This window comes from Salvelinus fontinalis, chromosome 21 (genome assembly GCF_029448725.1).
Source record: "Salvelinus fontinalis isolate EN_2023a chromosome 21, ASM2944872v1, whole genome shotgun sequence".
NCBI classification, from domain to species: Eukaryota; Metazoa; Chordata; class Actinopteri; order Salmoniformes; family Salmonidae; genus Salvelinus; species Salvelinus fontinalis.
Window position 1 is genome coordinate 23,323,542 of NC_074685.1, and position 27,416 is coordinate 23,350,957.

Consider the following 27,416-nt stretch of genomic DNA (forward strand, 5'->3'; position numbering starts at 1 on the left):
CTTCCCTCTCCTCTTCCTCCTCCTCTTTCATCCATGTTCTATTCTCCCCTCTTCTCCTACTCCCTCTACTTATCCCCCTCTATTTGCTCTCTTCCCCCCTTTCCTCCTCTCTCTCTCCAGCCAAACAGCCGATTTCCCGTAATATTTCTACCTCTACACAACAAAGTCCCTTATTCCCCAAGTTGTTAACAACACGAGCTATTAACGTGTCCCGGCTTTATGTTCCACACTCTTGTTTTTTTCCCTTCTCTCTCTTCCTTCCCTTCATCATCCCTTCTTTCAAATGTGAAGATTTGAGGGGTAATGGCAGATTATTGGACTGCAAGTGTGGAGGCTCTACAGTCTTTCTCTACATTTGTCCTCGTCTCCAGTGAAGGTTCAGATTTTGAGTGATGGGACACTCGTCATAGCCCCTTCTAGTAGTCTTCAGACTATTGATCATTTTTCAAGTGTTAAAAAATTATCCAGGAGACGGAACTGAAACCACACCTATAACTTAATACATACCTTATGGTTCATGTACTGCAAAGTGGCATGAAAACAACTCAGTGTTAAGCTGTCTATAAAGCCTGTTTCTTTCCACCTACTTAGCGAAGGATCCTAAAATGTTAACACTGTAGCTCAAGCAGGGAGTTTGGTTTTGTTGTGAGTGTCGGTTTGTGTTTGCTCTGCCTTCTCTCTACACGTTTAGAGGTTCATGTTAGACTTTCAGAGTTTGTTGTTGAGGTGGAAGGAGAGAGACAGAGGGGAAGAGAGAGGGAGAAAAGCACTACATTTACATTTTAGCAGATGCTCTTATCCAGGGCAACTTACAGGAGCAATAAGGGAAATATAAGTACCTTGCTCAAGGGAACTTATATTTCTTTACTGGCCCAACACTTTTAACCTGTGGGGCGGCAGGGTAGCCTAGTGGTTAGAGCGTTGGACTAGTAACCGGAAGGTTGCAAGTTCAAATCCCCGAGCTGACAAGGTACAAATCTGTCATTCTGCCCCTGAACAGGCAGTTAACCCACTGTTCCTAGGCCGTCATTGAAAATAAGAATTTGTTCTTAACTGACTTGCCTATTTAAATAAAGGTTAAAAAAAACAAAAAAAAACTGTAAACTACCTGCCACCCACTAGAGGGATTAGGTTTGTGAGAGGGAGATAGAGAATGATAGAGGTACCGAAAAGATGACAGATAGTAAGAGAGAGAAGAGGATATATGATGCAGAGAAATATAGAGAGACCAATACATTTTGAGAGAGAGAGAGAGAGAGAGAGAGAGAGAGAGAGAGAAGAGAGAGAGAGAAGAGAGAGAGAGAAGAGAGAGAGAGAAGATATAGAGAGAGAAGGGCGAGAGAGAAGAGAGAGAAGAGAGAGAAGAGAGAGAGAGAAGAGAGATAGAGAAGAGAGAGAGAAGATAGAGAGAGAAGAGAGAGAAAAGAGATAGAGAAGAGAGAGAGAAGATATAGAGAGAGAGAGAAGAGAGAGAGAGAAGAGAAAGATATAAGAGAGAGAGAGAAGAGAGAGAGAGAAGATATATAGAGAGAAGAGAGAGAATAGAGAGATAGAGAAGAGAGAGAGAGAAGAGAAGAGAGAGAGAGAATATATGGAGAGAGAGAAGAGAGAGAGAGAAGAGAAAGAGAGAAGAGAGAGAGAGAAGAGAGATAAAGAGAGAGAGAGAAGAGAGAGAGAGAAGAGAGAGAATAGAAAGAAGAGAGAGAAGAGAGAAGAGAAAGAGAGAAGAGAGAGAGAAGAGAGAGAGAAGAGAAAGAGAGAAGAGAGAGAGGTTCCAGTCATGTAGAACAGTAGAGCTTATTCATACGTCCTCAGCTGTGCTTTTTTTCTAATGTCCTCTCGCCTCTGCGTCCCAAATGGCACCCTTGAGGTGGCAGTGTGTTATGGCAGTGTGGTTATTGAGACAGTGTGGTTGTGGTTATTGAGACAGTGTGGTTGTGGTTGTTGAGACAGTGTGGATGTGGTTGTTGAGACAGTGTGGTTGTGGTTATTGAGACAGTGTGGTTGTGGTTATTGAGACAGTGTGGTTGTGGTTGTGTTTGTGGTTGTTGAGACAGTGTGGTTGTGGTTGTGTTGAGACAGTGTGGTTGTGGTTATTTTGAGACAGTGTGGTTGTGTGTTGAGACAGTGTGGTTGTGTGTGTGTTGAGAAAGTGTGGTTGTGTGTTGAGACGTTGTGGTTGTGTGTATTGAGACAGTGTTGTTGTGGTTCCGTGTGTGTTGAGACGTTGTGGTTGTGTTGAGACAGTGTGGTTGTGTTTAGACATTTTGGTTGTGTTGAGACAGTGTGGTTGTGTTGAGACAGTGTGGTTGTGTGTGTGTGTTGAGACAGTGTGGTTGTGTTGAGACAGTGTGGTTGTGTTTAGACATTTTGGTTGTGTTGAGACAGTGTGGCTGTGTTAAGACAGTGTGGTTGTGTTTAGACAGTGTGGTTGTGTTGAGACAGTATGGTTATGTGTGTGTTGAGACAGTGTGGTTGTGTTTAGACATTTTGGTTGTGTTGAGACAGTGTTGTTGTGTTGAGACAGTGTGGTTGTGTGTGTGTGTTGAGACAGTGTGGTTGTGTTTAGACATTTTGGTTGTGTTGAGACAGTGTGGCTGTGTGCTGAGACAGTTTGGTTGTGGTTGTGTTTAGACAGAGTGGTTGTGGTTGTGTTGACACATTGTGGTTGTGTTGAGACAGTGTGGTTGTGTTGAGACAGTGTGGTTGTGTTGAGACAGTGTGGTTGTGTGTGTGTTGAGACAGTATGGTTGTGTGTTGAGACAGTGTGGTTGTGGTTGTGTGTTTGTTGAGACAGTGTGGTTGTGTTTGTGTTGAGACATTGTAGTTGTGTGTGTTTCTTGAGACAGAGTGGTTGTGTTTAGACAGTGTGGTTGTGGTTGTGTTTAGACAGTGTGGTTGTGGTTGTGTTTAGACAGTGTGGTTGTGGTTGTGTTAAGACAGTGTGGTTGTGTGTTTGTTGAGACAGTGTGGTTGTGTGTTGAGACAGTGTGGTTGTGTTGAGACAGTGTGGTTGTGGTTGTATTTTTGTTGAGACAGTGTGGTTGTGTTTAGACAGTGTGGTTGTGGTTGTGTTGAGACAGTGTGGTTGTGGTTGTGTTTAGACAGTGTAGTTGTCTGTGTGTGTTTAGACAGAGTGGTTGTGGTTGTGTTGAGACTGTAGTTGTGTGTGTGTGTGTGTTGAGACGGTTGTGGTTGTATGTGTGTGTGTGTGTGTGTGTGTGTGTTGAGACAGTGTGGTTGTGTGTGTGTGTGTGTGTGTGTGTGTGTGTGTGTGTGTGTGTGTGTTGAGACGGTTGTGGTTGTATGTGTGTGTGTGTGTGTGTGTTGAGACAGTGTGGTTGTGTGTGAGTTGAGACAGTGTGGGTGTGTGTGTGTGTGTGTGTGTGTGTGTGTGTGTGTGTGTGTGTGTGTGTGTGTGTGTGTGTGTGTGTTGAGACGGTTGTGGTTGTGTGTGTGTGTGTGTGTGTGTGTGTGTGTGTGTGTGTGTGTGTTGAGACAGTGTGGTTGTGGTTTTGTTGAGACAGTGTGGTTGTGTTTAGACATTGTGGTTGTGTGTTTGTTGAGACAGTGTGGTTGTGTGTGAGTTCAGACAGTGTGGTTGTGTGTGAGTTCAGACAGTGTGGTTGTGTTGAGACAGTGTGGTTGTGTTGAGACAGTGTGGTTGTGGTTGTGTTGAGACAGTGTGGTTGTGTTTAGAGAGAGTGGCTGTGGTTGTGTCGAGACAGTGTGGTTGTGTTGAGACAGTGTGGTTGTGTTAAGACAGTGTGGTTGTGTGTGTGTTGAGACAGTGTGGTTGTGGTTGTGTTGAGACAGTGTGGTTGTGTTAAGACAGTGTGGTTGTGGTTGTGTTGAGACAGTGTGGTTGTGTGTGAGTTCAGACAGTGTGGTTGTGTTTAGAGAGAGTGGTTGTGTTGAGACAGTGTGGTTGTGTTAAGACAGTGTGGTTGTGGCTGTGTTGAGACAGTGTGGTTGTGTTAAGACATTGTGGTTGTGTTAAGACAGTGTGGTTGTGTTAAGACAGTGTGGTTGTGTTAAGACAGTGTGGTTGTGTTTAGAGAGAGTGGCTGTGTTGAGACAGTGTGGTTGTGTTTAGACAGAGTGGTTGTGGTTGTGTTGAGACAGTGTGGTTGTGTTAAGACAGTGTGGTTGTGTTTAGAGAGAGTGGCTGTGTTGAGACAGTGTGGTTGTGTTTAGACAGAGTGGTTGTGGTTGTGTTGAGACAGTGTGGTTGTGTTTAGACAGAGTGGTTGTGGTTGTGTTGAGACAGTGTGGTTGTGTTGAGACATTGTGGTTGTGTGTTTGTTGAGACAGTGTGGTTGTGTGTGAGTTCAGACAGTGTGGTTGTGTTGAGACAGTGTGGTTGTGTTGAGACAGTGTGGTTGTGGTTGTGTTGAGACAGTGTGGTTGTGTTTAGAGAGAGTGGCTGTGGTTGTGTCGAGACAGTGTGGTTGTGTTGAGACAGTGTGGTTGTGTTAAGACAGTGTGGTTGTGTGTGTGTTGAGACAGTGTGGTTGTGGTTGTGTTGAGACAGTGTGGTTGTGTGTGAGTTCAGACAGTGTGGTTGTGTTTAGAGAGAGTGGCTGTGGTTGTGTTGAGACAGTGTGGTTGTGTTAAGACAGTGTGGTTGTGGTTGTGTTGAGACAGTGTGGTTGTGTTAAGACATTGTGGTTGTGTTAAGACAGTGTGGTTGTGTTAAGACAGTGTGGTTGTGTTAAGACAGTGTGGTTGTGTTAAGACAGTGTGGTTGTGTTGAGACAGTGTGGTTGTGTTAAGACAGTGTGGTTGTGTTTAGAGAGAGTGGCTGTGTTGAGACAGTGTGGTTGTGTTAAGACAGTGTGGTTGTGGTTGTGTTGAGACAGTGTGGTTGTGTTGAGACAGTGTGGTTGTGTTAAGACAGTGTGGTTGTGGTTGTGTTAAGACAGTGTGGTTGTGGTTGTGTTGAGACAGTGTGGTTGTGGTTGTGTTGAGACAGTGTGGTTGTGGTTGTGCTGAGACAGTGTGGTTGTGGTTGTGTTGAGATAGTGTGGTTGTGTTGAGACAGTGTGGTTGTGTTAAGACAGTGTGGTTGTGTTCAGACAGTGTGGTTGTGTTGAGACAGTGTGGTTGTGTTAAGACAGTGTGGTTGTGGTTGTGTTGAGACAGTGTGGTTGTGTTAAGACAGTGTGGTTGTGGTTGTGTTGAGACAGTGTGGTTGTGTGTGTTTGTACTTCATATTGTACTGTATGGGTGTTCTACCCACTGTGATTTTAAGTTGGCTGTGGATGTAGCTACACTGTGATCCTGTTTATTCTTGGTATGTTCTTCCCTGCTCTAGTTGTATCATATATACTGTACATCATACCCCATATGGGCAGTATATATTTAGCTACTATGTTTATGATTATACTGGTAGTAAATAATTCACCCATGTGTTTGTGTGTACCCCTCCTTCTCTAGTTGTGTCCATTACTCATGTGAGGCCATCGACTGCCAGGAGCCGCTGATCCGCAATGCAGAGCTCAAGTGCAGCAGTCTGGGCTTCTTCAACGGAGCTCGCTGCACCATCACCTGCAACTCTGGCTACGTCCTGCAGGTCCACAGAGACGATGACATCATCAAGACCCAGGTATACACACATACATGGCAGACACACACACACACACACACACACACACACACACACACACACACACACACACACACACACACACACACACACACACACACACACACACACACACACACACACACACACACACACACACACACACTAGCCATATTCTTCACCTGCAACAGAAGCTTGGCAGTGTAAACCCACTGGGAGGATGACATCATGTCAAGCCCAGGTAGCTAGCTAAGCGCCTCCTCCTTCCTTCCTTCTCCCTGCTTTATGCACACACACACACACACACACACACACACACACACACACACACACACACACACACACACACACACACACACACACACACACACACACACACACACACACACACACACACACACACACACACACAGATGGACAAAGGCACATGAACGTTCACATGTATAAACACACACACATACGCGCATACTCGCACACAGACACACACACTATATATGTTTAGTCTCTGCGCTGCACCATCACCTGCAACAATGGCTATGTGTTTCTGCTCCACTGGGACGATGACATCACTAGGTACTCTCTGCTCACTGCGGCCCCTCCCTCACTCCCTCCTTCACTCCCCCCCCTCCCCACTCACACAGTGAAGTCATGCTCACGGAGCACAGATACAACACCTACACAGCACTGTGCAGATACTCCATGTCTTTCTAACGTCTGTATGTGTATGTATTTTAATGGATATGTCTGTGGTGTTTTCTGAGATGAATTACACTGCAGCTACTTTTCATTACGACACTGTGTAGCGGGCAAGAAAAAAGTTACCCCATGACATACGTGTTAACATTTCTCACATTACTGGAGAAAGAGCTTTTTGGTAACCAAGACGTCTCAGCATCCACTTCGTGTAGTATCAACCCCCACACACCAGACACTCAACAGATGAGGAGCACAGACATTGGCACACAAAACACTAAAACACAGAAGCATGCAGACACACAAACCAGCCCAAACAAACAAGTTAGTTCACAGCCACACAGTCAACCCATTCACTCCCACAGAGGGCTCTTAGTTAGTTCACAGTCACACAGTGAACCCATTCACTTCCACAGAGGGCTCTTAGTTAGTTCACAGTCACACAGTCAACACATTCACTCCCACAGAGGGCTCTTAGTTAGTTCACAGTCACACAGTGAACACATTCACTCCCACAGAGGGCTCTTAGTTAGTTCACAGTCACACAGTCAACACATTCACTCCCACCGAGGGCTCTTAGTTACTTCACAGTCACACAGTCAACCCATTCACTCCCACAGAGGGCTCTTAGTTAGTTCACAGTCACACAGTGAACCCATTCACTCCCACAGAGGGCTCTTAGTTAGTTCACAGCCACACAGTCAACCCATTCACTCCCACAGAGGGCTCTTAGTTAGTTTACAGTCAACCCATTCACTCCCACAGAGGGCTCTTAGTTAGTTCACAGCCACACAGTCAACCCATTCACTCCCACAGAGGGCTCTTAGTTAGTTCACAGTCAACCCATTCACTCCCACAGAGGGCTCTTAGTTAGTTCACAGTCACACAGTCAACCTATTCAGTCCCACAGATGGCTCTTAGTTAGTTTACAGCCACACAGTCAACCCATTCACTCCCACAGAGGGCTCTTAGTTAGTTCACAGTCAACCCATTCACTCCCACAGAGTGATCTTAGTTAGTTCACAGTCACACAGTGAACCCATTCACTCCCACAGAGTGATCTTAGTTAGTTCACAGTCACACAGTCAACCCATTCAGTCCCACAGAGGGCTCTTAGTTAGTTCACAGCCACACAGTCAACCCATTCACTCCCACAGAGGGCTCTTAGTTAGTTCACAGTCCCACATTCAACCCATTTACTCCCACAGAGGGCTCTTATTTAGTTCACAGTCACACAGTCAACACATTCACTCCCACAGAGGGCTCTTAGTTAGTTCACAGTCACACAGTGAACCCATTCACTCCCACAGAGTGATCTTAGTTAGTTCACAGTCACACAGTCAACCCATTCAGTCCCACAGAGGGCTCTTAGTTAGTTCACAGTCACACAGTCAACACATTCACTCCCACAGAGGGCTCTTAGTTAGTTCACAGCCACACAGTCAACACATTCACTCCCACAGAGTGCTCTTAGTTAGTTCACAGTCAACCCATTCACTCCCACAGAGGGCTCTTAGTTAGTTCACAGTCACACAGTCAACCCATTCACTCCCACAGAGGGCTCTTAGTTAGTTCACAGTCACACAGTCAACCCATTCACTCCCACAGAGGGCTCTTAGTTAGTTCACAGTCACACAGTCAGCCCATTCACTCCCACAGAGGGCTCTTAGTTAGTTCACAGTCACAAATTCAACCCATTCACTCCCACAGAGGGCTCTTAGTTAGCTCACAGTCAACCCATTCACTCCCACAGAGGGCTCTTAGTTAGTTCACAGTCACACAGTCAACACATTCACTCCCACAGAGGGCTCTTAGTTAGTTCACAGTCACACAGTCAACACATTCACTCCCACAGAGGGCTCTTAGTTAGTTCACAGCCATACAGTCAACACATTCACTCCCACAGAGGGCTCTTAGTTAGTTCACAGTCACACAGTCAACACATTCACTCCCACCGAGGGCTCTTAGTTAGTTCACAGCCACACAGTCAACCCATTCACTCCCACAGAGGGCTCTTAGTTAGTTCACAGTCACACAGTGAACCCATTCATTCCCACAGAGGGCTCTTAGTTAGTTCACAGTCACAGAGTCAACACATTCACTCCCACAGAGGGCTCTTAGTTAGTTCACAGCCACACAGTCAACACATTCACTCCCACAGAGGGCTCTTAGTTAGTTCACAGTCACACAGTCAACACATTCACTCCCACCGAGGGCTCTTAGTTAGTTCACAGCCACACAGTCAACCCATTCACTCCCACAGAGGGCTCTTAGTTAGTTCACAGTCACACAGTGAACCCATTCACTCCCACAGAGGGCTCTTAGTTAGTTCACAGCCACACAGTCAACCCATTCACTCCCACAGAGGGCTCTTAGTTAGTTTACAGTCAACCCATTCACTCCCACAGAGGGCTCTTAGTTAGTTCACAGCCACACAGTCAACCCATTCACTCCCACAGAGGGCTCTTAGTTAGTTCACAGTCACACAGTGAACCCATTCAGTCCCACAGAGGGCTCTTAGTTAGTTTACAGTCAACCCATTCACTCCCACAGAGGGCTCTTAGTTAGTTCACAGCCACACAGTCAACCCATTCACTCCCACAGAGGGCTCTTAGTTAGTTCACAGTCACACAGTGAACCCATTCAGTCCCACAGAGGGCTCTTAGTTAGTTTACAGTCAACCCATTCACTCCCACAGAGGGCTCTTAGTTAGTTCACAGCCACACAGTCAACCCATTCACTCCCACAGAGGGCTCTTAGTTAGTTCACAGCCACACAGTCAACCCATTCACTCCCACAGAGGGCTCTTAGTTAGTTCACAGCCACACAGTCAACCCATTCAGTCCCACAGAGGGCTCTTAGTTAGTTCCCAGCCATACATTCAACCCATTCACTCCCACAGAGGGCTCTTAGTTAGTTCACAGTCAACCCATTCACTCCCACAGACGGCTCTTAGTTAGTTCACAGTCAACCCATTCACTCCCACAGAGGGCCCATAAAGACAACAGCACCAACACTTTATCCCTCTCCCAGGCTCTGTTAACAGACCTGCAAGCTAATCAATTAATGCTCCCTAAAACACACACACACAGAGACAGAGAGGGAGATGTTTTTTTATTTTCCCTTTTGTACATTAACTGTTTGCACATTGTGACAGCACTGTATACATACATAATATGATATTTTAAATGTCTGTATTCTTTTGGAACTTTTGTGAGTGTTACGTTTGCAGTTCATTTTATGTTTATTTCACTTTTGTTTATTCTCTTTTTCACTAGTTTTGGCAATGTAAACATATGTTTCCCATGCTAATATAACCCCTGAGAGAGAGAGAGAGAGAGAGAGAGAGAGAGAGAGAGAGAGAGAGAGAGAGAGAGAGAGAGAGAGAGAGAGAGAGAGAGAGAGAGAGAGAGAGAGAGAGAGAGAGAGAGAGAGAGAGAGAGAGAGAGAGAGAGAGAGAGAGAGAGAGAGAGAGAGAGAGAGAGAGAGACCGAGACCCTACTAGAATCTGAAGTCAAATGTCTACTGTTTGCTGATGATCTGGTGCTTCTGTCCCCAACCAAGGAGAGCCTACAGCAGCACCTAGATCTTCTGCACAGATTCTGTCAGACCTGGGCCCTGACAGTAAATCTCAGTAAGACAAAAATAATGGTGTTTCAAAAAAGGTCCAGTTGCCAGGACAACAAATACAGATTCCATCTAGACACCGTTGCCCTAGAGCACACAAAAAATGATACATACCTCGGCCTAAACATCAGCACCACAGGTAACTTCCACAGAGCTGTGAAGGAGCTGAGAGACGAGGCAAGAAGGGCCTTCTATGCCATCAAAAAGAACATACATTTTGACATACCAATCAGGATCTGGCTAAAAATACTTGAATCAGTTATAGAACCCATTGCCCTTTATGGTTGTGAGGTCTGGGGTCCGCTCACCAACCAAGAATTCACAAAATGGTACAAACACCAAATTGAGACTGCATGCAGAATTCTGCAAAAATATCCTCCGTGTACAATCGTAAAGCACCAAATAATGCATGCAGGGCAAAATTAGGCTGATACCCGCTAATTATCAAAATCCAGAAAAGAGCCATTAAATTCTACAACCACCTAAAAGGAAGCAATTCCCAAACCTTACATAAAAAAGCCACCACCTACAGAGAGATGAACCTGGAGAAGAGTCCCCTAAGCAAGCTGGTCCTGGGGATCTGTTCACAAACACAAACAGACCCCACAGAGCTCCAGGATAGCAACAGCAACCAAATCATGACAAAACAAAAATATGTACTTGACACATGGGAAAGAATTAACAAAACAACTGAGAAAACTAGAATGCTATTTGGCCCTAAACAGAGAGTACACAGTGGCAGAATACCTGACCACTGTGACTTACCGAAACTTTAAAAAAGCTCATAGACTCAGTGAGCATAGCCTTGCTATTGAGAAAGGCTGCCGTAGGCAGACCTGGCTCTCAAGAGAAGACAGGCTATGTGCACACTGCCCACAAATGAGGTGGAAACTGAGCTGCACTTCCTAAACTCCTGCCAAATGTATGACCATATTAGAGACACATATTTCCTTCAGATTACACAGACAAACAAAGAATTTGAAAACAAACGCAATTTTGATAAACTCCTATATCTATTGGGTGAAATACCACATTGTGCCATCACAGCAGCACGATTTGTGACCTGTTGCCACAAGAAAAGGGCAACTAGTGAAGAACGAACACCACTGTAAATACCCATATTTATGTTTATTTATTTTCCCTTTTGTACTTTAACTATTTGCACATAATATGACATTTGTAATGTCTTTATTATTTTGGAACTTTTGTGAGTGTAATGCTTACTGTGAATTGAGGGTGGGGGGAAGAGAAAGAGGGAGAGAGGGTGGGAGGAAAGAGACAGAGAGAAAGGGTGGGGGAAAGAGACAGAGAGAGAGGGGGGTGGGGAAAGAGACAGAAGGTGGGGGGGAAGAGACAGAGGGTGGGGGGAAAGAGACAGAGAGAGAGGGTGGGGGGAAAGAGAGAGAGAGACAGGGTGGGGGGAAGAGACAGAGACAGAAGGTGGGGAGACAGAGACAGAGACAGAGGGTGGGGGGGAAAGAGACAGAGAGAGAGAGGGTGGGGGGAAAGAGACAGAGAGAGAGGGTGGGGGGGGGGAGAGAGAGAGACAGGGTGGGGGGGGGAAGAGAGAGAGAGGGTAAGGGGAAAGAGACAGAGGGTGGGGAGGAAAGAGACAGAGAGAGAGGTTGGGGGAGAAAGAGACAGAGAGAAAGGTTGGGGGAGAAAGAGACAGAGAGAGAGGTTGGGGGAGAAAGAGACAGAGAGAGAGGTTGGGGGAGAAAGAGACAGAGAGAGAGGTTGGGAAGAAAGAGACAGAGAGAGAGGTTGGGGGAGAAAGAGACAGAGAGAGAGGGTGGGGGAGAAAGAGACAGAGAGAGAGGTTGGGGGAGAAAGAGACAGAGAGAGAGGTTGGGGGAGAAAGAGACAGAGAGAGAGGGTGGGGGGGAAGAGACAGAGAGGGTGGGGGGGGGGAGAGACAGAGAGAGAGAGGGTGGGGGGGAAGAGACAGAGACAGAAGGTGGGGAGACAGAGACAGAGACAGAGGGTGGGGGGGAAAGAGACAGAGAGAGAGGGTGGGGGGAAAGAGAGAGAGAGAGAGAGAGGGCGGGGGGGGGAAGAGACAGAGAGAGAGAGGGTGGGGGGAAGACAGAGAGAGAGGGTGGGGGAGGGAAGAGACAGAGAGAGAGAGGGTGGGGGGAAGAGACAGAGACAGAAGGTGGGGAGACAGAGACAGAGACAGAAGGTGGGGAGAAAGAGACAGAGAGAGAGGGTGGAGGAAGGAGACAGAAGGTGTGGGGAAAGAGACAGAGAGAGAGGGTGGAGGAAGGAGACAGAAGGTGTGGGGAAAGAGACAGAGAGAGAGGGTGGAGGAAGGAGACAGAAGGTGTGGGGAAAGAGACAGAGAGAGAGGGTGGAGGAAGGAGACAGAAGGTGTGGGGAAAGAGACAGAGAGAGAGGGTGGAGGAAGGAGACAGAAGGTGTGGGGAAAGAGACAGAGAGAGCGAGTGAAAATCTGTGGTTTTAGGTTGTGTTCGTACATGAAGCCAGAGGAATGATCCATGAGCTAAATGAGAGAGGGAGCGAAAGAGAGAGAGATTGTTTGTTAGAGAGGGAACACATAAAAAGAGTGAGAGAACACAATAAGACAGGGAAAGAGGAAGAGAGAGCGAGACATGAGAGAGGTTGAGTGAGCTATATAGAGGTATTCAATGAATGATGTACCAGGGCACTCCCTCCTGTTTACTCTGGCTATTAACATAATGGAGCACCACCTCAACTGGTTTTACGTTGGTGAGGATGCACATGTGGAAGTGGTTATGGTGGAGGATCTGACTGGCGCAGGGGAGCGGGGGGGAGCTTACTGTACACACACGCAGGCGCAGACACACACACTTGTTCTTTGTGTGTGTATGCGGAATCAGATTTATACTCTGTTTGTGTGTATGATGTGTTTGGGGTCTGAAACTATTGACACCCTTGATAAACATGAGTCAAAAAGTGTCACGTTCCTGACCTGTTTTCTCTTGTTTTGTATGTCTTTATTGGTCAGGGCGTGAGTGTTGGGTGGGTAGTCTATGTTTTGTATTTCTAGGTTGGTTTTTGTGTTCGGCCTGGTATGATTCTCAATTAGAGACAGGTGTGTATCGTTTGTCTCTAATTGAGAGTCATACTAAGGCAGCCAGGGTTTCACTGGGGTTTTGGTGGGTGTTTGTTCCTGTGTCCACACATGGACGGTTGAAGGTTAGTCACGTTTGTTGTTTTGTAGTTTTGTAGTGTCTTGTTTGCTGTTTTCATTAAAAGATGGCTTATTTCCCTCAATCCGCATCTTGGTCCTATCCATGCTCCTCCTCGTTTGAGGAGGAGAACAACATTGACTGCCTTTACAGAAACACCCACCATAACAGGACCAAGCGGATTGAGGAGAGAGAAAAGGAATTAAAGCACTGGACACAGGAGGAATGGTCTTGGGAGATCATGGACGGAAAGGGACCCTGGGGAAGGGTTGGAGAGAATCGCCGCTCTCGGGAGGAGAGGAAGGCAGCCACAGCCCAGGAGCGCTGGTATGAGGAGGCAGGACATAGGAGAGGCTGGAAGCCCGAGAGGCTCACCCAAAAATTTCTTGGGGGGGGCTAAAGGGGAGTGTGGCGAAGCCGGGTTGGATACCTGAGCCAACTCCCCGGGCTTGCCGTGGAGAAAGAGGGCGTCGTACTGGTCAGACACCGTGTTATGCGGTAAAGCGCACGGTGTCCCCAGTACGCGTGCTTAGCCCAGTGCGGGCTATTCCACCTTGCCTTCCTGGGAGGGCTAGGTTGGGCATCGAGCCGAGTGCCATGAAGCCGGCCCAACGTATCTGGTCTCCAGTACGTCTCCTCGGGCCGGCGTACATGGTACCAGCCTTGCAGGTGGTGTCCCCGGTTCGCCTGCATAGCCCAGTGCGGGCTATTCCACCTCGCCGCACTGGCAGGGTTACGGGGACCATTCAACCTGGTAAGGTTGGGGAGGCTCGGTGCTCAAGAGCACGTGTCCTCCTTCACGGTCCGGTATATCCGGCGCCACCTTCCCACCCCAGCTCAGTACCACCAGTGCCTACACCACGCACCAGGCTTCCAGTGCATCTCCAGAGCCCTGTTCCTCTTCCACGCACTCTCCCTATGGTGCGTGTCTCCAGCCCGGTACCTCCAGTTCCGGTACCACGCACCAGGCCTATAGTGCGTCTCAGTCAGCCAGAGCCGTCCTGCCATGACCAGCCAGAGCCGTCCTGCCATGACCAGCCAGAGCCGTCCTGCCATGACCAGCCAGAGCCGTCCTGCTATGACCTGCAAGAGCCGTCCTGCTATGACCTGCAAGAGCCGTCCTGCTATGACCTGCAAGAGCCGTCCAGCCAGGACCTGCCAGAGCCGTCCAGCCAGGACCTGCCAGAGCCGTCCAGCCAGGACCTGCCAGAGCCGTCCAGCCAGGACCTGCCAGAGCCGTCCAGCCAGGACCTGCCAGAGCCGTCCAGCCAGGACCTGCCAGAGCCGTCCAGCCAGGACCTGCCGGAGCCGTCCAGCCAGGACCTGCCGGAGTCCCTACGCCCGGACCGGTCGGAGTCCCTACGCCCGGACCGGTCGGAGTCCCTACGCCCGGACCTGCCGGAGTCCCTCAGCCCGGACCTGCCGGAGTCCCTCAGCCCGGACCTGCCGGAGTCCCTCAGCCCGGACCTGCCGGAGTCCCTCAGCCCGGACCTGCCGGAGTCCCTCAGCCCGGACCTGCCGGAGTCCCTCAGCCAGGACCTGCCTGAGTCCCTCAGCCAGGACCTGCCTGAGTCCCCTATTTTGTAAAAATGTTAAGGTAGGGTTCGAAATGATTGAAAGCCCTGTTTTCAGTACCTCACCTTCCGAGGATAACGGAGCTGAGCCTGTTTCGAGAACCTTCCAGATCCTTGATATCCTTCGTCAGCACTTATGGACTGCCCTCTTCTGAATCCTAGCTTTTTGAGAAAAAATATATAACCTGTTAAACAAAACCTATTTCTCTGAGAAATTGTATTAGTATAATATAATTTCCCATTTTTTTGTGTACAATATAACTCAATATTTGAATATTTTTTTTAATACAGTCATTTATGCCCATCTTTATCAAGAGTGTCAATAATTTCAGACCCGACTGTATGTTGTTTCTCTATTAGCATGTCAACACTACATCCATATGCGACTGCACCAACACAAGCATAATGCGGCTCATTTCAGTTAAACAGCATGTTGGTGTATGCAAAATGGTCCATTTGGGACACAAGCTGTTCAGGTCTATTACACAACGAAACATGTTACTACCAGCCTACGATTGTGTCTGCATGTGTCAACTCTGAGAGATTCACTTCATTACCATCTGACCATCACACTTGTAATGGCATTACGTTTGATTGACAGGTCATAATGTTGATTAATATGTCAACGGTAACTCGCTTCGGTATGAAGAATTGAAGGATCTCCTTGAGAGGGTTAGTGTGTGTGAGAGAGAGAGGGGAGAGAGAGAGGGGAGGGAGAAAGAGAGGGGAGAGAGAGGGGGAGAGAGAGAGGGGGAGAGAGAGAGGGGGAGAGAGAGAGGGGAGGGAGAAAGAGAGGGGAAAGAGAGCGGGGGAGAGAGAGAGGGGGAAAGAGAGAGGGAGGGAGAAAGAGATGGGAGAGAGAGCAGGGAAGAGAGAGAGGGGAGGGAGAAAGAGAGGGGAGAGAGAGAGGGGGGAGAGAGAGAGGGGAGGGAGAAAGAGAGGGGAGAGAGAGAGGGGGAGAGAGAGAGGGGGAGAGAGAGAGGGGGAAAGAGAGAGGGAGGGAGAAAGAGATGGGAGAGAGAGCAGGGAAGAGAGAGAGGGGAGGGAGAAAGAGAGGGGAGAGAGAGAGGGGAGGAGAGAGAGAGGGGAGGGAGAAAGAGAGGGGAGAGAGAGAGGGGTAGAGAGAGAGGGGAGAGAGAGAGAGGGAGAGAGAGAGGGGGAGAGAGAGAAGGGAGAAAGAAAGAGAGGGGAGAGAGAGAGGAGAGAAATAGAAAGAGACATAACTTCAGCTCACTTCCCACCCTTTTCGTTACTTGGGGACAGTACAACGAGTTCCTCTCCTCTTTCTCCCCCCCCCCTCCCTCTGGTCCCTGTAGTCTATGAGGTTGAAAAGTGCAGCGCAAAGCACAATCCTATCTCCTTTCATTAGCTGATTACATTCTTGCTTCACCGGTGTCAAGGTGGTTCTGGGAACTATCAAGGTGGTTCTGATGCTATCTCCAAAACAATCTGTACCCCCACGTCTATTTGTGTATTTGAGGTTTTATTATGCAATCTGTTTGTGTCCCAGATGTCTCCGAGGAAAGCCTTTGTGTGTGGTGAGGGGGTGGGGGGATTGTGCACGTGAGAGAGCGAGAGCGAGCAGCAGACATATTTTTGCCTTTCGTGTGGACAAGCTGCAGGTCTCAAGGCGAGTGGCGCTGAAAGGTCCAGATTTGATCTACCCTGGGAAATGTAGCGCTTTAAATTGAGTGAGTCTCAATGTGTTTTATGAGGCGACAAGGTCAGGGTGCTGATGATGATTGACACCTGAGGGTGTGTTTGTGTGTTAGAAGTAGGGTCAGTAGTGTTTCCTGATCAGGTCACATGGCCAAGGAATAACTCCTGGACTAACTATTAAGGCAAGATGAACAACAAGACAAATGACCACACTCTCAACAGTTTACCTGAAAGGGCACATTGCTTTCAGGTAGTATACAATAACATACAACTGTCTGATACTACTGCATGTAGATGTTTTGTAGGGAAATGCAGGTGGTGATCAAGATGGGGATCAGTGCAACAAGGAAACATCACTGGAGTATCTGCTTGGAGTGGCTGCATAGTCCTGTCAGAGATGCCAGCAGTACAGTTAGTTCTGTGTGGTGTTACAAAATTCCAGTTACTTTCCCAAAATGCACAGGTTTTCCAGAAATCCCAGTTGGAATGTTCCTGGAATCAGAAGTGAATGGAAGCAGGAAGCAGGAATTCTGGAAAACCTGCAATCTTTTGGAAAGTTACCAGATTTTTTCACCCCTAGTTCTGTATGATCCCAGCTGAACTCTAAACAGATTGTGTTATACTGTATGAAGTGTCATCCTGAGTAAGGTGAGGTGGGTTGAGATGAAGAGGGTTGGAGCTATGTGTCTGTCTGTCTGGCTTGAATTAGGCCCAGTAGCCAGGGGTTGTTAAATCCACTCTGGAGGAGAGTCAGGCAGCTGTAAAGATTTTAAAGAAGGAAACTCTACATACACAAACTGTATACACACTTGAGTATACACAGTCATACACCCCTCCACACACACAAACACTCATACATATACACACACCCAGAGATACACAATTGGACCCGTCAACACCAGCTTTTAGTCATAGTATGAGTGTACACCATGCATTCGGAAAGTGTTCAGACTGTGCTGTTCTGTGGAGCGAGTAGTACACAGCGTTGTACCAGATCTTCAGTTTCTTGGCAATTTCTCGCATGGAATAGCCTTAATTTCTCAGAACTTGAATAGACTGATGAGTTTCAGAAGAAAGTCCTTTGTTTCTGGCCATTTTGAGCTTGTAACCAAACCCACAAATGCTGATGCTCCAGATACTCAACTAGTATAAAGGAGGCCAGTTTTATTACTTATTTAATGAGCCCAACAGTTTTCAGCTGTGCTAAAATAATTGCAAAAGGGTTTTCTAATGATAAATGAGCCTTTTAAAATGATAAGCTTTGATTAGCTAACAGAACTTGCCATTGGAACACAGGAGTGATGGTTGCTGATAATGGGCAAATGTACGCATATGTCAATATACCATAAAAAATCAGCCGTTTCCAGTATTTCTGATCAATTTTATGTACAAACATTTTTATGGACAAAAAATGTGCTTTTCTTTAAAAAACAAGGACATTTCTAAGTGACCTAAAACTTTTGAATTGTAGTGTATGTAATTAAAGGGGAAGAAACCCATATACCAGGTTCCTATAAACCCAACATGTTGAAGATGGAACTGACTGAGTTCAGTTACTACACTCTTAGAAAAAAGGGTTCCAAAAGGGTTCTTCTATTGTCCCCATAGCAGAACCCTTTTAGATCCAGGTAGAACCTGTTTTGGTTCCAGGTAGAACCCTCTGTGGAAAGGGTTCTACCTGGAACCCAAAAGGTTTCTTTAAAGGGTACTCCTATGGGGACAGCCAAATAACCCTTTAGGATGTTGAACCCTTTTAAATGTTGGTCCTTCTGAATGTTAGGAGTTAAGTTTAAATGTTGATCCTTCTGAATGTTAGGAGTTAAGGTTAAATGTTGATCCTTCTGAATGTTAGGAATTGGCTAAGCTGAACATGTTGACTCAGTAGTGCAGTTTGTGATAAAAGCACCACATTTGGCACAGAGGTAGATGTTTGTACCCTGAAAAAATATAAATATGGAGCCACCCCAGATTTTGCCCCTGGGGGGCGTGGCAGCCACTATAACTCAAAATAACTCAAAAATGGAAATACATAATTAGCTTCCAGTCAATGTCTCTATACCAAGTTGACAGTTTCATGTTTCAGATACAATTGGAACTGAGTTGATAGCCCATAGACTTTCCACTGTTAGAGCTAAAAGTATGAAGGCACCAGTGCCCATTTCACCTATATCACCCATATTGGTGTCCATTTTAGGTCATACCGGTATGTCAGATCAGCTCAATCACCAACTTCTCAGCCTCTGAATATCACAGAAACACAACACTTTAAATGAATATGTGGCAAAACATTAAAAAAATATATTTTGGGCCATTTAAACCATTTTCTTGTGATATAAAAGGTTAATTAAATATAAAGTGTTACTGCTTGAAAGACAGTGTCTCTTTGAAATCATTACTAAATTGTCCAAAAATGACCCCTTATTTACAGCAGGAATGCATGAAGTCTTATTGTGTCCTTAATTCACTGCTCCTGCTAAGTATCGGCGGTAAACTGAACAACTCCAACTTATTGTCATTTTTTATGAACAACAGACCACATGACCTTAGAATTATAACGTTTCTGAAATAATTGGCTTTAAAGTTACAAACTCTCATTGGTTCGAATGGTGTCAGCAATTTTTTATCTTGTATTTTTTTTAACTTAACAACATGATTGGGGTGTCGAGTACAATATAGGCTAGGTAGAGAACATTGTACAGAACAGGGCTATGTGAATAACTACATTTAGACAAAAAAGCAAATAGAACCGTATAATTCCAAGCACTCAATAGAAAGTATTTGTGTGGGTACATGCAGTTGTATTTATCTGTGTGTGTGTGTGTGTGTGTGTGTGTGTGTGCGTGTGTGTGTGTGTGTGTGTCTGGGTCTCTGAGTGTGTCTGGGTCTCTGAATGTGTGGGTGTGTCTGGGTCTCTGAGTGTGTGTGTGTGTGTGTGTGTTTGTGTGTGTGTGTGTGTGTGTGTGTGTGTGTGTGTGTGTGTGTGTGTGTGTGTGTGTGTGTGTGTGTGTGTGTGTGTGTGTGTGTGTGGGTCTCTATGAGTGTGTAGGTGTGTGTGTGTGTGTGTGTCTGGCTCTCTGAGTGTGTGGGTGTGTGTGTGTGTGTCTGGGTCTCTGAGAGTGTGGGTGTGTGTGTGTGTATGTGTGTCTGGGTCTCTGAGTGTGTGTGTGTGTGTGAGTGTGTGTGTGTGTGTGTGTGTGTGTGTGTGTGTGTGTGTGTGTGTGTGTGTGTGTGTGTGTGTGCGTGTGCGTGTGCGTGTGCGTGTGCGTGTGCGTGTGCGTGTGTGTGTGTGTGTGTGTGTGTCTGGGTCTCTATGAGTGTGTAGGTGTGTGTGTGTGTGTGTGTGTGTGTGTGTGTGTCTGGCTCTCTGAGTGTGTGGGTGTGTGTGTGTATGTGTGTGTCTGGCTCTCTGAGTGTGTGGGTGTGTGTGTGTGTCTGGGTCTCTGAGTGTGTGTGTGTGTGTGTGTGTGTGTGTGTGTGTGTCTGGGTCTCTGAGTGTGTGGGTGTGTGTGTGTGTGTGTCTGTGTCTCTGAGTGTGTGGGTGTGTGTGTGTGTGTCTGGGTCTCTGAGTGTGTGGGTGTGTGTGTGTGTGTGTGTGTCTGGGTCTCTGAGTGTGTGGGTGTGTGTGTGTGTGTCTGGGTCTCTGAGTGTGTGTGTGTGTGTGTGTGTGTGTGTGTCTGGGTCTCTGAGTGTGTGGGTGTGTGTGTGTGTGTCTGGGTCTCTGAGTGTGTGGGTGTGTGTGTGTGTGTCTGGGTCTCTGAGTGTGTGGGTGTGTGTGTGTGTGTCTGGCTCTCTGAGTGTGTGGGTGTGTGTGTGTGTGTGTGTGTGTCTGGGTCTCTGAGTGTGTGGGTGTGTGTGTGTGTGTGTGTGTGTCTGGGTCTCTGAGTGTGTGGGTGTGTGTGTGTGTGTCTGGGTCTCTGAGTGTGTGGGTGTGTGTGTGTGTCTGGGTCTCTGAGTGTGTGGGTGTGTGTGTGTGTGTGTCTGGGTCTCTGAGTGTGTGGGTGCGCTGGTCCGTCTGCCTGTTTCTGTCCGGATGTTGTCTCAGTCCAGCAGCTCTTCTGAATAACAGTGTTCACTGAAGCGAAAGGTGCCAAAATTTCTCCGTAGTTGGTATTCCGACCACACAATGCTGTGCTGGGATCAAAACAGGCCATGAATCCATCCTCCCCATGTGGAGTTCGGGATAATCCCCTGTGTACTGGCTCTGTTGGAAAGTGTCCCCTCCCCCGTTCTAAATGTGGTTTGCATTAGGATGATTATACAGTAGTTGGACGTCAGCTCTGTTGACTGGGTTCTCATCATCAGTTACCTGAGCCGCTGACAAATCCCAGTCAGTGACATTTAAGAACTGCTTGGCTCTGTCGTGTTACAATGACTTATTGAGCAAACGCTAAATTGACGGACATACTGTGTTTGTGTGTCGTCTTGTTTGTTTGTGTGAGTGTGCGGTATGTACCGTACTGGGTGGGGTTGTGTGTGTATGTGTGTGTGTGTTCGTGCGTACTTGTGTGTATTTGCATTCTTGTGTATGTGTGTATATGTGAGCTTGCATCCATGTGCGTCTTGTCCCAATTTTCACAGTTTTTCTAATGTCTCCCCTCACTCCAGTCGGACTCAACAGTGACCATCACCTGTGCAGATGGAAAGTGGAATAAGCAGGTGTCGTGTGAGCCCGTAGACTGTGGTCTACCAGACAAGTACCACGTCCACCCAGCCAACTTTAACTTCCCTGAGGGAACTACCTATGGCAGGAGGAGCACCTTCCAATGCAGGGAGCCTGCCCAGCTCGTAGGTGAGTGGTTTGGGTTTTGGCTGTGAAATGAATTCAGAACAGCTAATGTGTTCTACAGTACTGTTCTTAGCTGGCAGATTCATGGGATATCTTTTATATCCCTTTCATATTATTTGCTTTGTTCAACTATTTGTCTCTCCAATTTCCAACCCCTCTCTCCCTTTCTCTCCTTCCATCTCTATCCTGTTTACATCTCCTCCTACCTCACTACCTCTCCCTCCCATTTCCCCTTCTCCCACCCCCCTCTTCCCCCAGGTTCTAACAACACTCTGACGTGTCTGGAGGATGGTCTGTGGTCATTCCCTGAGGCACTGTGTGAGCTGCGCTGTCCAGCCCCACCCCACGTGCCCAACGCCATGCTGCAGACCAAGCGCTGCAACGATACGGGTCTCAAAGTGGGCTCCCTCTGCAAGTACAAGTGCAAGCCGGGCTACCACGTCACCAACAAGCCCAAGAGGTGACCAACCACTCACATGCTGTTGTGTATATAAAGTGACTCACAGTCGGGGTCAATTCCATTTTAATTCAAAATCCCAGACTCAGTTCAATTGACTGGGCTTGAAATGGACTTGATCCAATTGATCCTGTTCAACTCTTTACTTCACTTATCCCATCCTTTTAACATGGAGCATGTCTCTCGTCTTTGTTCTGTCAATGAAGTTCCACTCATCTCAACCCAGGAAACTTTCTCTTGGTCTTTGGCTTTGTCTAAACTCCTATCCCCTCCTTATCTCAGGCGAGCCTTTAAGCGTCAGTGCACAGAAGACGGCAGCTGGCTGGAGGGGGCGTGCGAGCCGGTGACCTGTGACCCTCCGCCTGCCATCTTCCACGGCATGTATCAGTGCACGGATGGCTTCCGCTTCGACAGCACCTGCTGGATCAACTGCCCCGGAGCCAACCACACGGTGAGACCGCTGCACGCCGCTCCATGCAAGCAGGTCTGTCTCTCTCTACTCCTCCTCCCCTCAACTGCCAGTGTCTGTCTGTCTGTCTGTCTGTCTGTCTGTCTGTCTGTCTGTCTTTCTGTCTGTCTGTCTGTCTGTCTGTCTATCTGTCTGTCTGTCTGTTGAGCTTTCTGTCTATGAAGCTGACTGTCTGTCTGTCTGTCGGGCTGTCTATCTGTCTGTGGGTCTGTGGGGCTTTGTACAGTTTGTCTGCCGAACTGTCTATCTGTGTGTTTTTGTCTCTGTGGGTTTCTGTCTCTGGGTGTGTGTGTGTGTGTGTGTGTATGTGTGTGTTGTCTGTCTGTGTTATCTGTCAATCTGTTATCTAGTTGGCTAGCTAGATAGCTGTCTGTCTGTCTGTCTGTCTGTCTGTCTGTCTGTCTGCCTGCCTGTCTGTCTGTCTGTCTGTCTGTCTGTGTCAGCTTTGCCTTGTCTTTTGGTGTCTTCTTAAAACATTGTACTGGCCTCAGTGTCTAGCTGTTTGTCTATATTTGTTGTCTTTGTGTAAGAGGATAATGTCTTAGGGAACAGGAGATGTGAAGATCAACATAATGCAACATACAGTACTGTATGACACACATATATTCACACAGACTGCCTTTCAATGCATTGTCCTTAACCTGAGGATCTCTCTGTGTGTTAGCCTTTAATGCAGAACTGTGTCTCGATTAGTGTGTCCTGGTGTGTGTGGCTGGATTATAATGAGAGGATCAGAGGGTGTTAGGTCCAGCGTTTGCATGTGTAATTCATGAATCTCCCGTGGGCAGATACTGCGTGTAGATCGAGAGGATCTGCCAGCATTGGGAGGGGTGGAGATGTTTTTTGCCAGAACTCTCAATTTCTAACACCTATGAACACAGAAGTTAATCAGGCAGCTGACCAAATTACGCTTGATCTTACTTCTGGTTTAAAAGAGATGAATGTTTCATAGACATAATTGATTATCCCTCTCTCACCTTCTCTTTCTCTCATCCCCCTTTCCTCTCTCCTACTGCCTCCCCTTTCTTTCTCTTTCTCTATCTCTCCCTTTCCCCCTCTCCCTCTCTCGCTCTCCCCATCAGTCCCATTCAATTAGCACAGCCAGTTATTAGATTAGATAGATTTTCTAAATAGTTGTGCCACAGACAGATTAATTAAGCCCTTTAATCCTCCTTGACTACATCTCCTCAGATGATTGTCAGATAAGAGTACCACGTTTCGTTGTGGTACGGAAGGTGGTTCTTAATGTCCTTTGTCTGTGTGTGTGTGTGTGTGTGTGTGTGTGTGTGTGTGTGTGTGTGTGTGTGTGTGTGTGTGTGTGTGTGTGTGTGTGTGTGTGTGTGTGTGTGTGTGTGTGTGTGTGTGTGTGTGTGTGTGTGTGTGGGTGTGGCAGGGGCCTAGCACCAATGTGATCCGCTGTAGGAAGGACGGCAACTGGACTGGCTCCTTCAAGCTCTGTCCTCAGAGCAAGGGACAGTGCTCTCTACCTCAAAACCTCAACCCCAGCATACAAGTCAGCTGCAAGAAGGGACATGGAATAGGTCTGTATATGTGTGTGACATAGTAAAAACCATATTATACACTATGTTTGTCAGATTATAGAGAATCACTAGTGGATATGAAGTAAACATTTTAAATGTCTTTAAATAGGATCAAAGGCCATTTTAAAAACATTATTTGATGTGTGTACAGTTTGTGCAGACACTGATGATGTCATTGGGTTTGTTCACACAGGTGAGGAGTGTGAGCTGATGTGCAAGGACAGTAACAACGACGTGGTGATCCTGCCTAGCAATATGACCGCAGACAGCGTACTCAAAGAGCACTGGAGAAACCCACCCAAAGTCAAGGTGTGTGTGTCTGTCACAAGTCCCACAGACGTACTTCACAAAGCACTGCTGCTCATGATCTGTCCTATTAGGAATTTGACACTGTGTGTCTGTATCCTGGTAATATTATGAACTACAGAAGGACCAAACCCTTCACACCTACTGTCTGTCTGGCCTATGCATCTTGGTTGGCTAGACACTGGAAAACAGATGATACTGGTAGGAACAGACAGATAGAGAGAGGGATAGAAAGAAACAGAGAAAGACAGAACGGGAGATCAATATAAGAGGAACCCCTTGCGAGAGAACACTCAAAGAAAACAAGTTGCAGTGCACTCTGGGACATGAAGTGTTGTGCTCCCACCCTCGGCGTAGTCCAGCACCACCCGCTAGAGTATACCCCGGTTACATTCAATTACCCCTCTATTACCAGCCCAGGAAGGCATATTCCAATCAACACAATAACTACCGCGGCTTGGAAGAACACAGGCAGAACCCAGCCAGTCATCTCTGAACTCATGTGAACCACAGCCAGGACTGGGGCCAAGTCGTAAAAGTTCAAAAGCTCTGTGTCGTCAGTAATCACTATCATTTTAGAAATGACACCATTAGAAACCCTAATAGTTTGATTTAGATATACTTGACAGGGATATTGTATTGATTCTTCCCTGATTGCTTAAATTGGTGGTTGTGATTGGGAAATAAGGGCGGCGGGCAGTTTACAGAAGCGTACTGTAAACGTGTGTAAACGTTATCCCCCTGGGGGACGTAATTCACGTGGAGAGTAATGAAATACACAACGATAAGTACCATAGTATCGCTGTATCTAAATGTGTTTGTCAGAGAATTCCACCGCTTCCTCACTTAATTGAACTCAATGGGACCTAATTATTAAATTACAGTTAAAAGCTGTTTTGAAGGGTTTTAGCTGCTGTTGGATGGACCTTAAATAGGGCTAGGGTCTAGGCTAGCCAATGAGGGCCTTGGGAGTTAGAACACAACTGAGAACACAATGTTTTTTTTGTTTGTTTTGTTTTCATTGCGAGTCGCGCTGAGTCAGCCGTTTGTGGCGGTACGGGGGAAGTAAAATGATCTGTTTGTAATTGATTTGTGTAATTGATATGATTTATTCACTGGGATAATATTAGTCTGGAAACGAGGCAAGAGGGGGAAAGGGAGACAGGATTAATGGGGCATCGAGATGTTCCACAGGGGTTGGATGAGGAGAAATCAATAGGCTGTTCTAGTGTGCTCAGCAGCTTGTGCCTCTGTGCCGGCCCATGTCAATCGATGCATGTCAATTCCTATGCAACCTGTTCCACCTCTTTGGCTACCAGACAAGGATAGGACCCCCCCCCCCCCCTAGAAAAAAAGGATGGAAACTTTGTCAGTCTGGTTGAGTGCAGCGGATGACTACTCGGTAAGGTTTGCCTTAAGAGCTGACGGCTCACGCCACGGGACGTCCAGTTTCTAAATTAACCTGTTCCATCTGGGAAACGCTACCGTGCAAGTCGAACACACTTCTGAAGCGCTATCTGGAAATCCACCCTGGTATCTGTAAATGATTGAATCCCGGCCTATAAGTGTTCTCAGATGAGTGATACCAAATGTGATCCATACCACCTACAATATCACGAGAACTCAACAGTAGACTGATTATGATACAGTATATTTGCATAGAGAACCATCAAATATGTTGATGATTAAATCACTAATAACCCATGATTAGATTCTATGGTATTATTCTCATAACATTTTACCTTTAAAGCTCCATCATTCTACTCTAGATTCACAACAGAAAATGCAGCCGTTTCTTTAATATTCCACATGTTCAAGAAGAACCCAGGCAAAAAATCCACTTTGCATTTCCATATGTGCTGAGCCAGGGGGTTTGGCCTCTTCATCACTAATAGTGATGTATCACCCTTCCGACCCATTCGTTGTGGGGTTTGACCCACTTAGGCTACCATTCTCCTCCTCTCGCTCACTCTCTGTAGCACACTTTCCCTGCCTCAGCAGAAATGACACTGCTACCTTTATAATCTGTCATTTTTTTGTGAATAATATCTATTAGGGACATGACCTCACTGTGCAAATAAGGATCTATTTTGGTTGGATATCAGTGCCTCTGGGGCAGGTGCTGGGGGCGAGGATCCCGTGCTCGGAGGTGTTAGGCAAAGCCACAATCGTGAATTCTGTTGATTTACGGCCGAGCAAGTTTGCGGATGACTTCATCTTAGTGAACATTTTATTTTATTTAACTAGGAAAAAAACAGCAGCTTTGCAGCTGTACATTTACCAAAGTTGAACCACTCACTGTTGTCATCCTAACTGTGGGAGGCTATTTGACCCACCCCACCCAACCCCTCAGTGAGCTCACCCACTTCACTAAGGCATGCTGGGAAAGGAGTGTGCTGCTACCCAGTACCCAGCTGTCCTCAGCTGCTCTGTTGTTCTTTCTCTCTCTCCGCCGATCCCTCTCTCTCTCTGCCCTCTCTCCCTTCTTATTTTTTCTGCCATTGATTTGCTGACGGCACTGAAATGAAAAATACCCTAGTTTGCAGCAGCGAAAAAGCGCTTCAACTCGTGTGTTATTGGGACGCAGCAGGGCTGGGAAATAGCGCTGCGGTGGAGGTCAGCCAGTCCTTTGCTGTGGATGGCACTTTTGATCCGGTCCGCACCGGGTTGCTTTTGCCTCACTGCATGTACAGGATCTCCTTCGTCTGGGGGCATCATGTTCCCCTGAAAACCCTCTCTGGTCTCACCCATTTCACACAGACACAGTCTTGTATACGCTCTCCCAGCCTGCGCGCACACACACACACACACACACACACACACACACACACACACACACCACACACACACACACACACACACACACACACACACACACACACACACACACACACACACACACACACACACACACACACACACACACACACATACACTCACTACATTCAAATCACCTCAGAAGCCCCCTTTTTTCTCTCCATTAATCCCAATGAGAGCAGACAATGAAAAGAACAGTGCAGATTCCACACATACTGTGGAAATATTTGAGAACACGTTTCATATTCAAACATACAGTGATGCAATCTCCCGGGGCCATTGCCCTGGTATGAAAGAGCACCTTTATATAAGGATCAAGTTATATCATGTCAAGTAGATTTATTCAACAATCTGTGCTAATCAATCAAAAGCAGGCTTCTCCACCACTGGAAACATTCATGCATCCAATCATATGGAAAACACCATGGACTTTCCTCCTCCTGAATGTGGAGTGAGTTAAGGTGAACAACTTTTAATCAGGAACATGGTCGTTCCACTGGAGTGTTGGCACCCTAACCTCCTTTTCACAAACCAAGGAGAGAAGATTTCCCCGTCCACATTGTGTCCGAGATCAAAGGAAATGCAGTAAGCGCTATCCAAACAGGCACACATAGCGTGGCAAGAGAGGGAGAAAAAATAACGATTTACAACAAAAGCTGTTTGATTTAGGTAAGCTAGGAACGTTGGAATGAGGTGGAGGCATGACGTGGTTGAGCAGGATAGGTCT

The 27,416-nt window shown here is 46.9% G+C and overlaps 1 protein-coding gene across 1 annotated transcript in view; it reads left to right on the forward strand.

The window, feature by feature from the left end:
- Window positions 1-27,416, forward strand: part of LOC129818250 (pappalysin-1-like) — a 120,115-nt gene that overhangs the window by 76,619 nt on the left and 16,080 nt on the right. Inside the window, exons 13-18 of the mRNA XM_055874004.1 lie at window positions 5,440-5,608; window positions 20,919-21,102; window positions 21,358-21,559; window positions 21,839-22,040; window positions 23,419-23,566; window positions 23,760-23,875. Coding sequence (XP_055729979.1) covers window positions 5,440-5,608; window positions 20,919-21,102; window positions 21,358-21,559; window positions 21,839-22,040; window positions 23,419-23,566; window positions 23,760-23,875 — 1,021 coding nt within the window. The remainder of the gene's footprint in view (window positions 1-5,439; window positions 5,609-20,918; window positions 21,103-21,357; window positions 21,560-21,838; window positions 22,041-23,418; window positions 23,567-23,759; window positions 23,876-27,416) is intronic.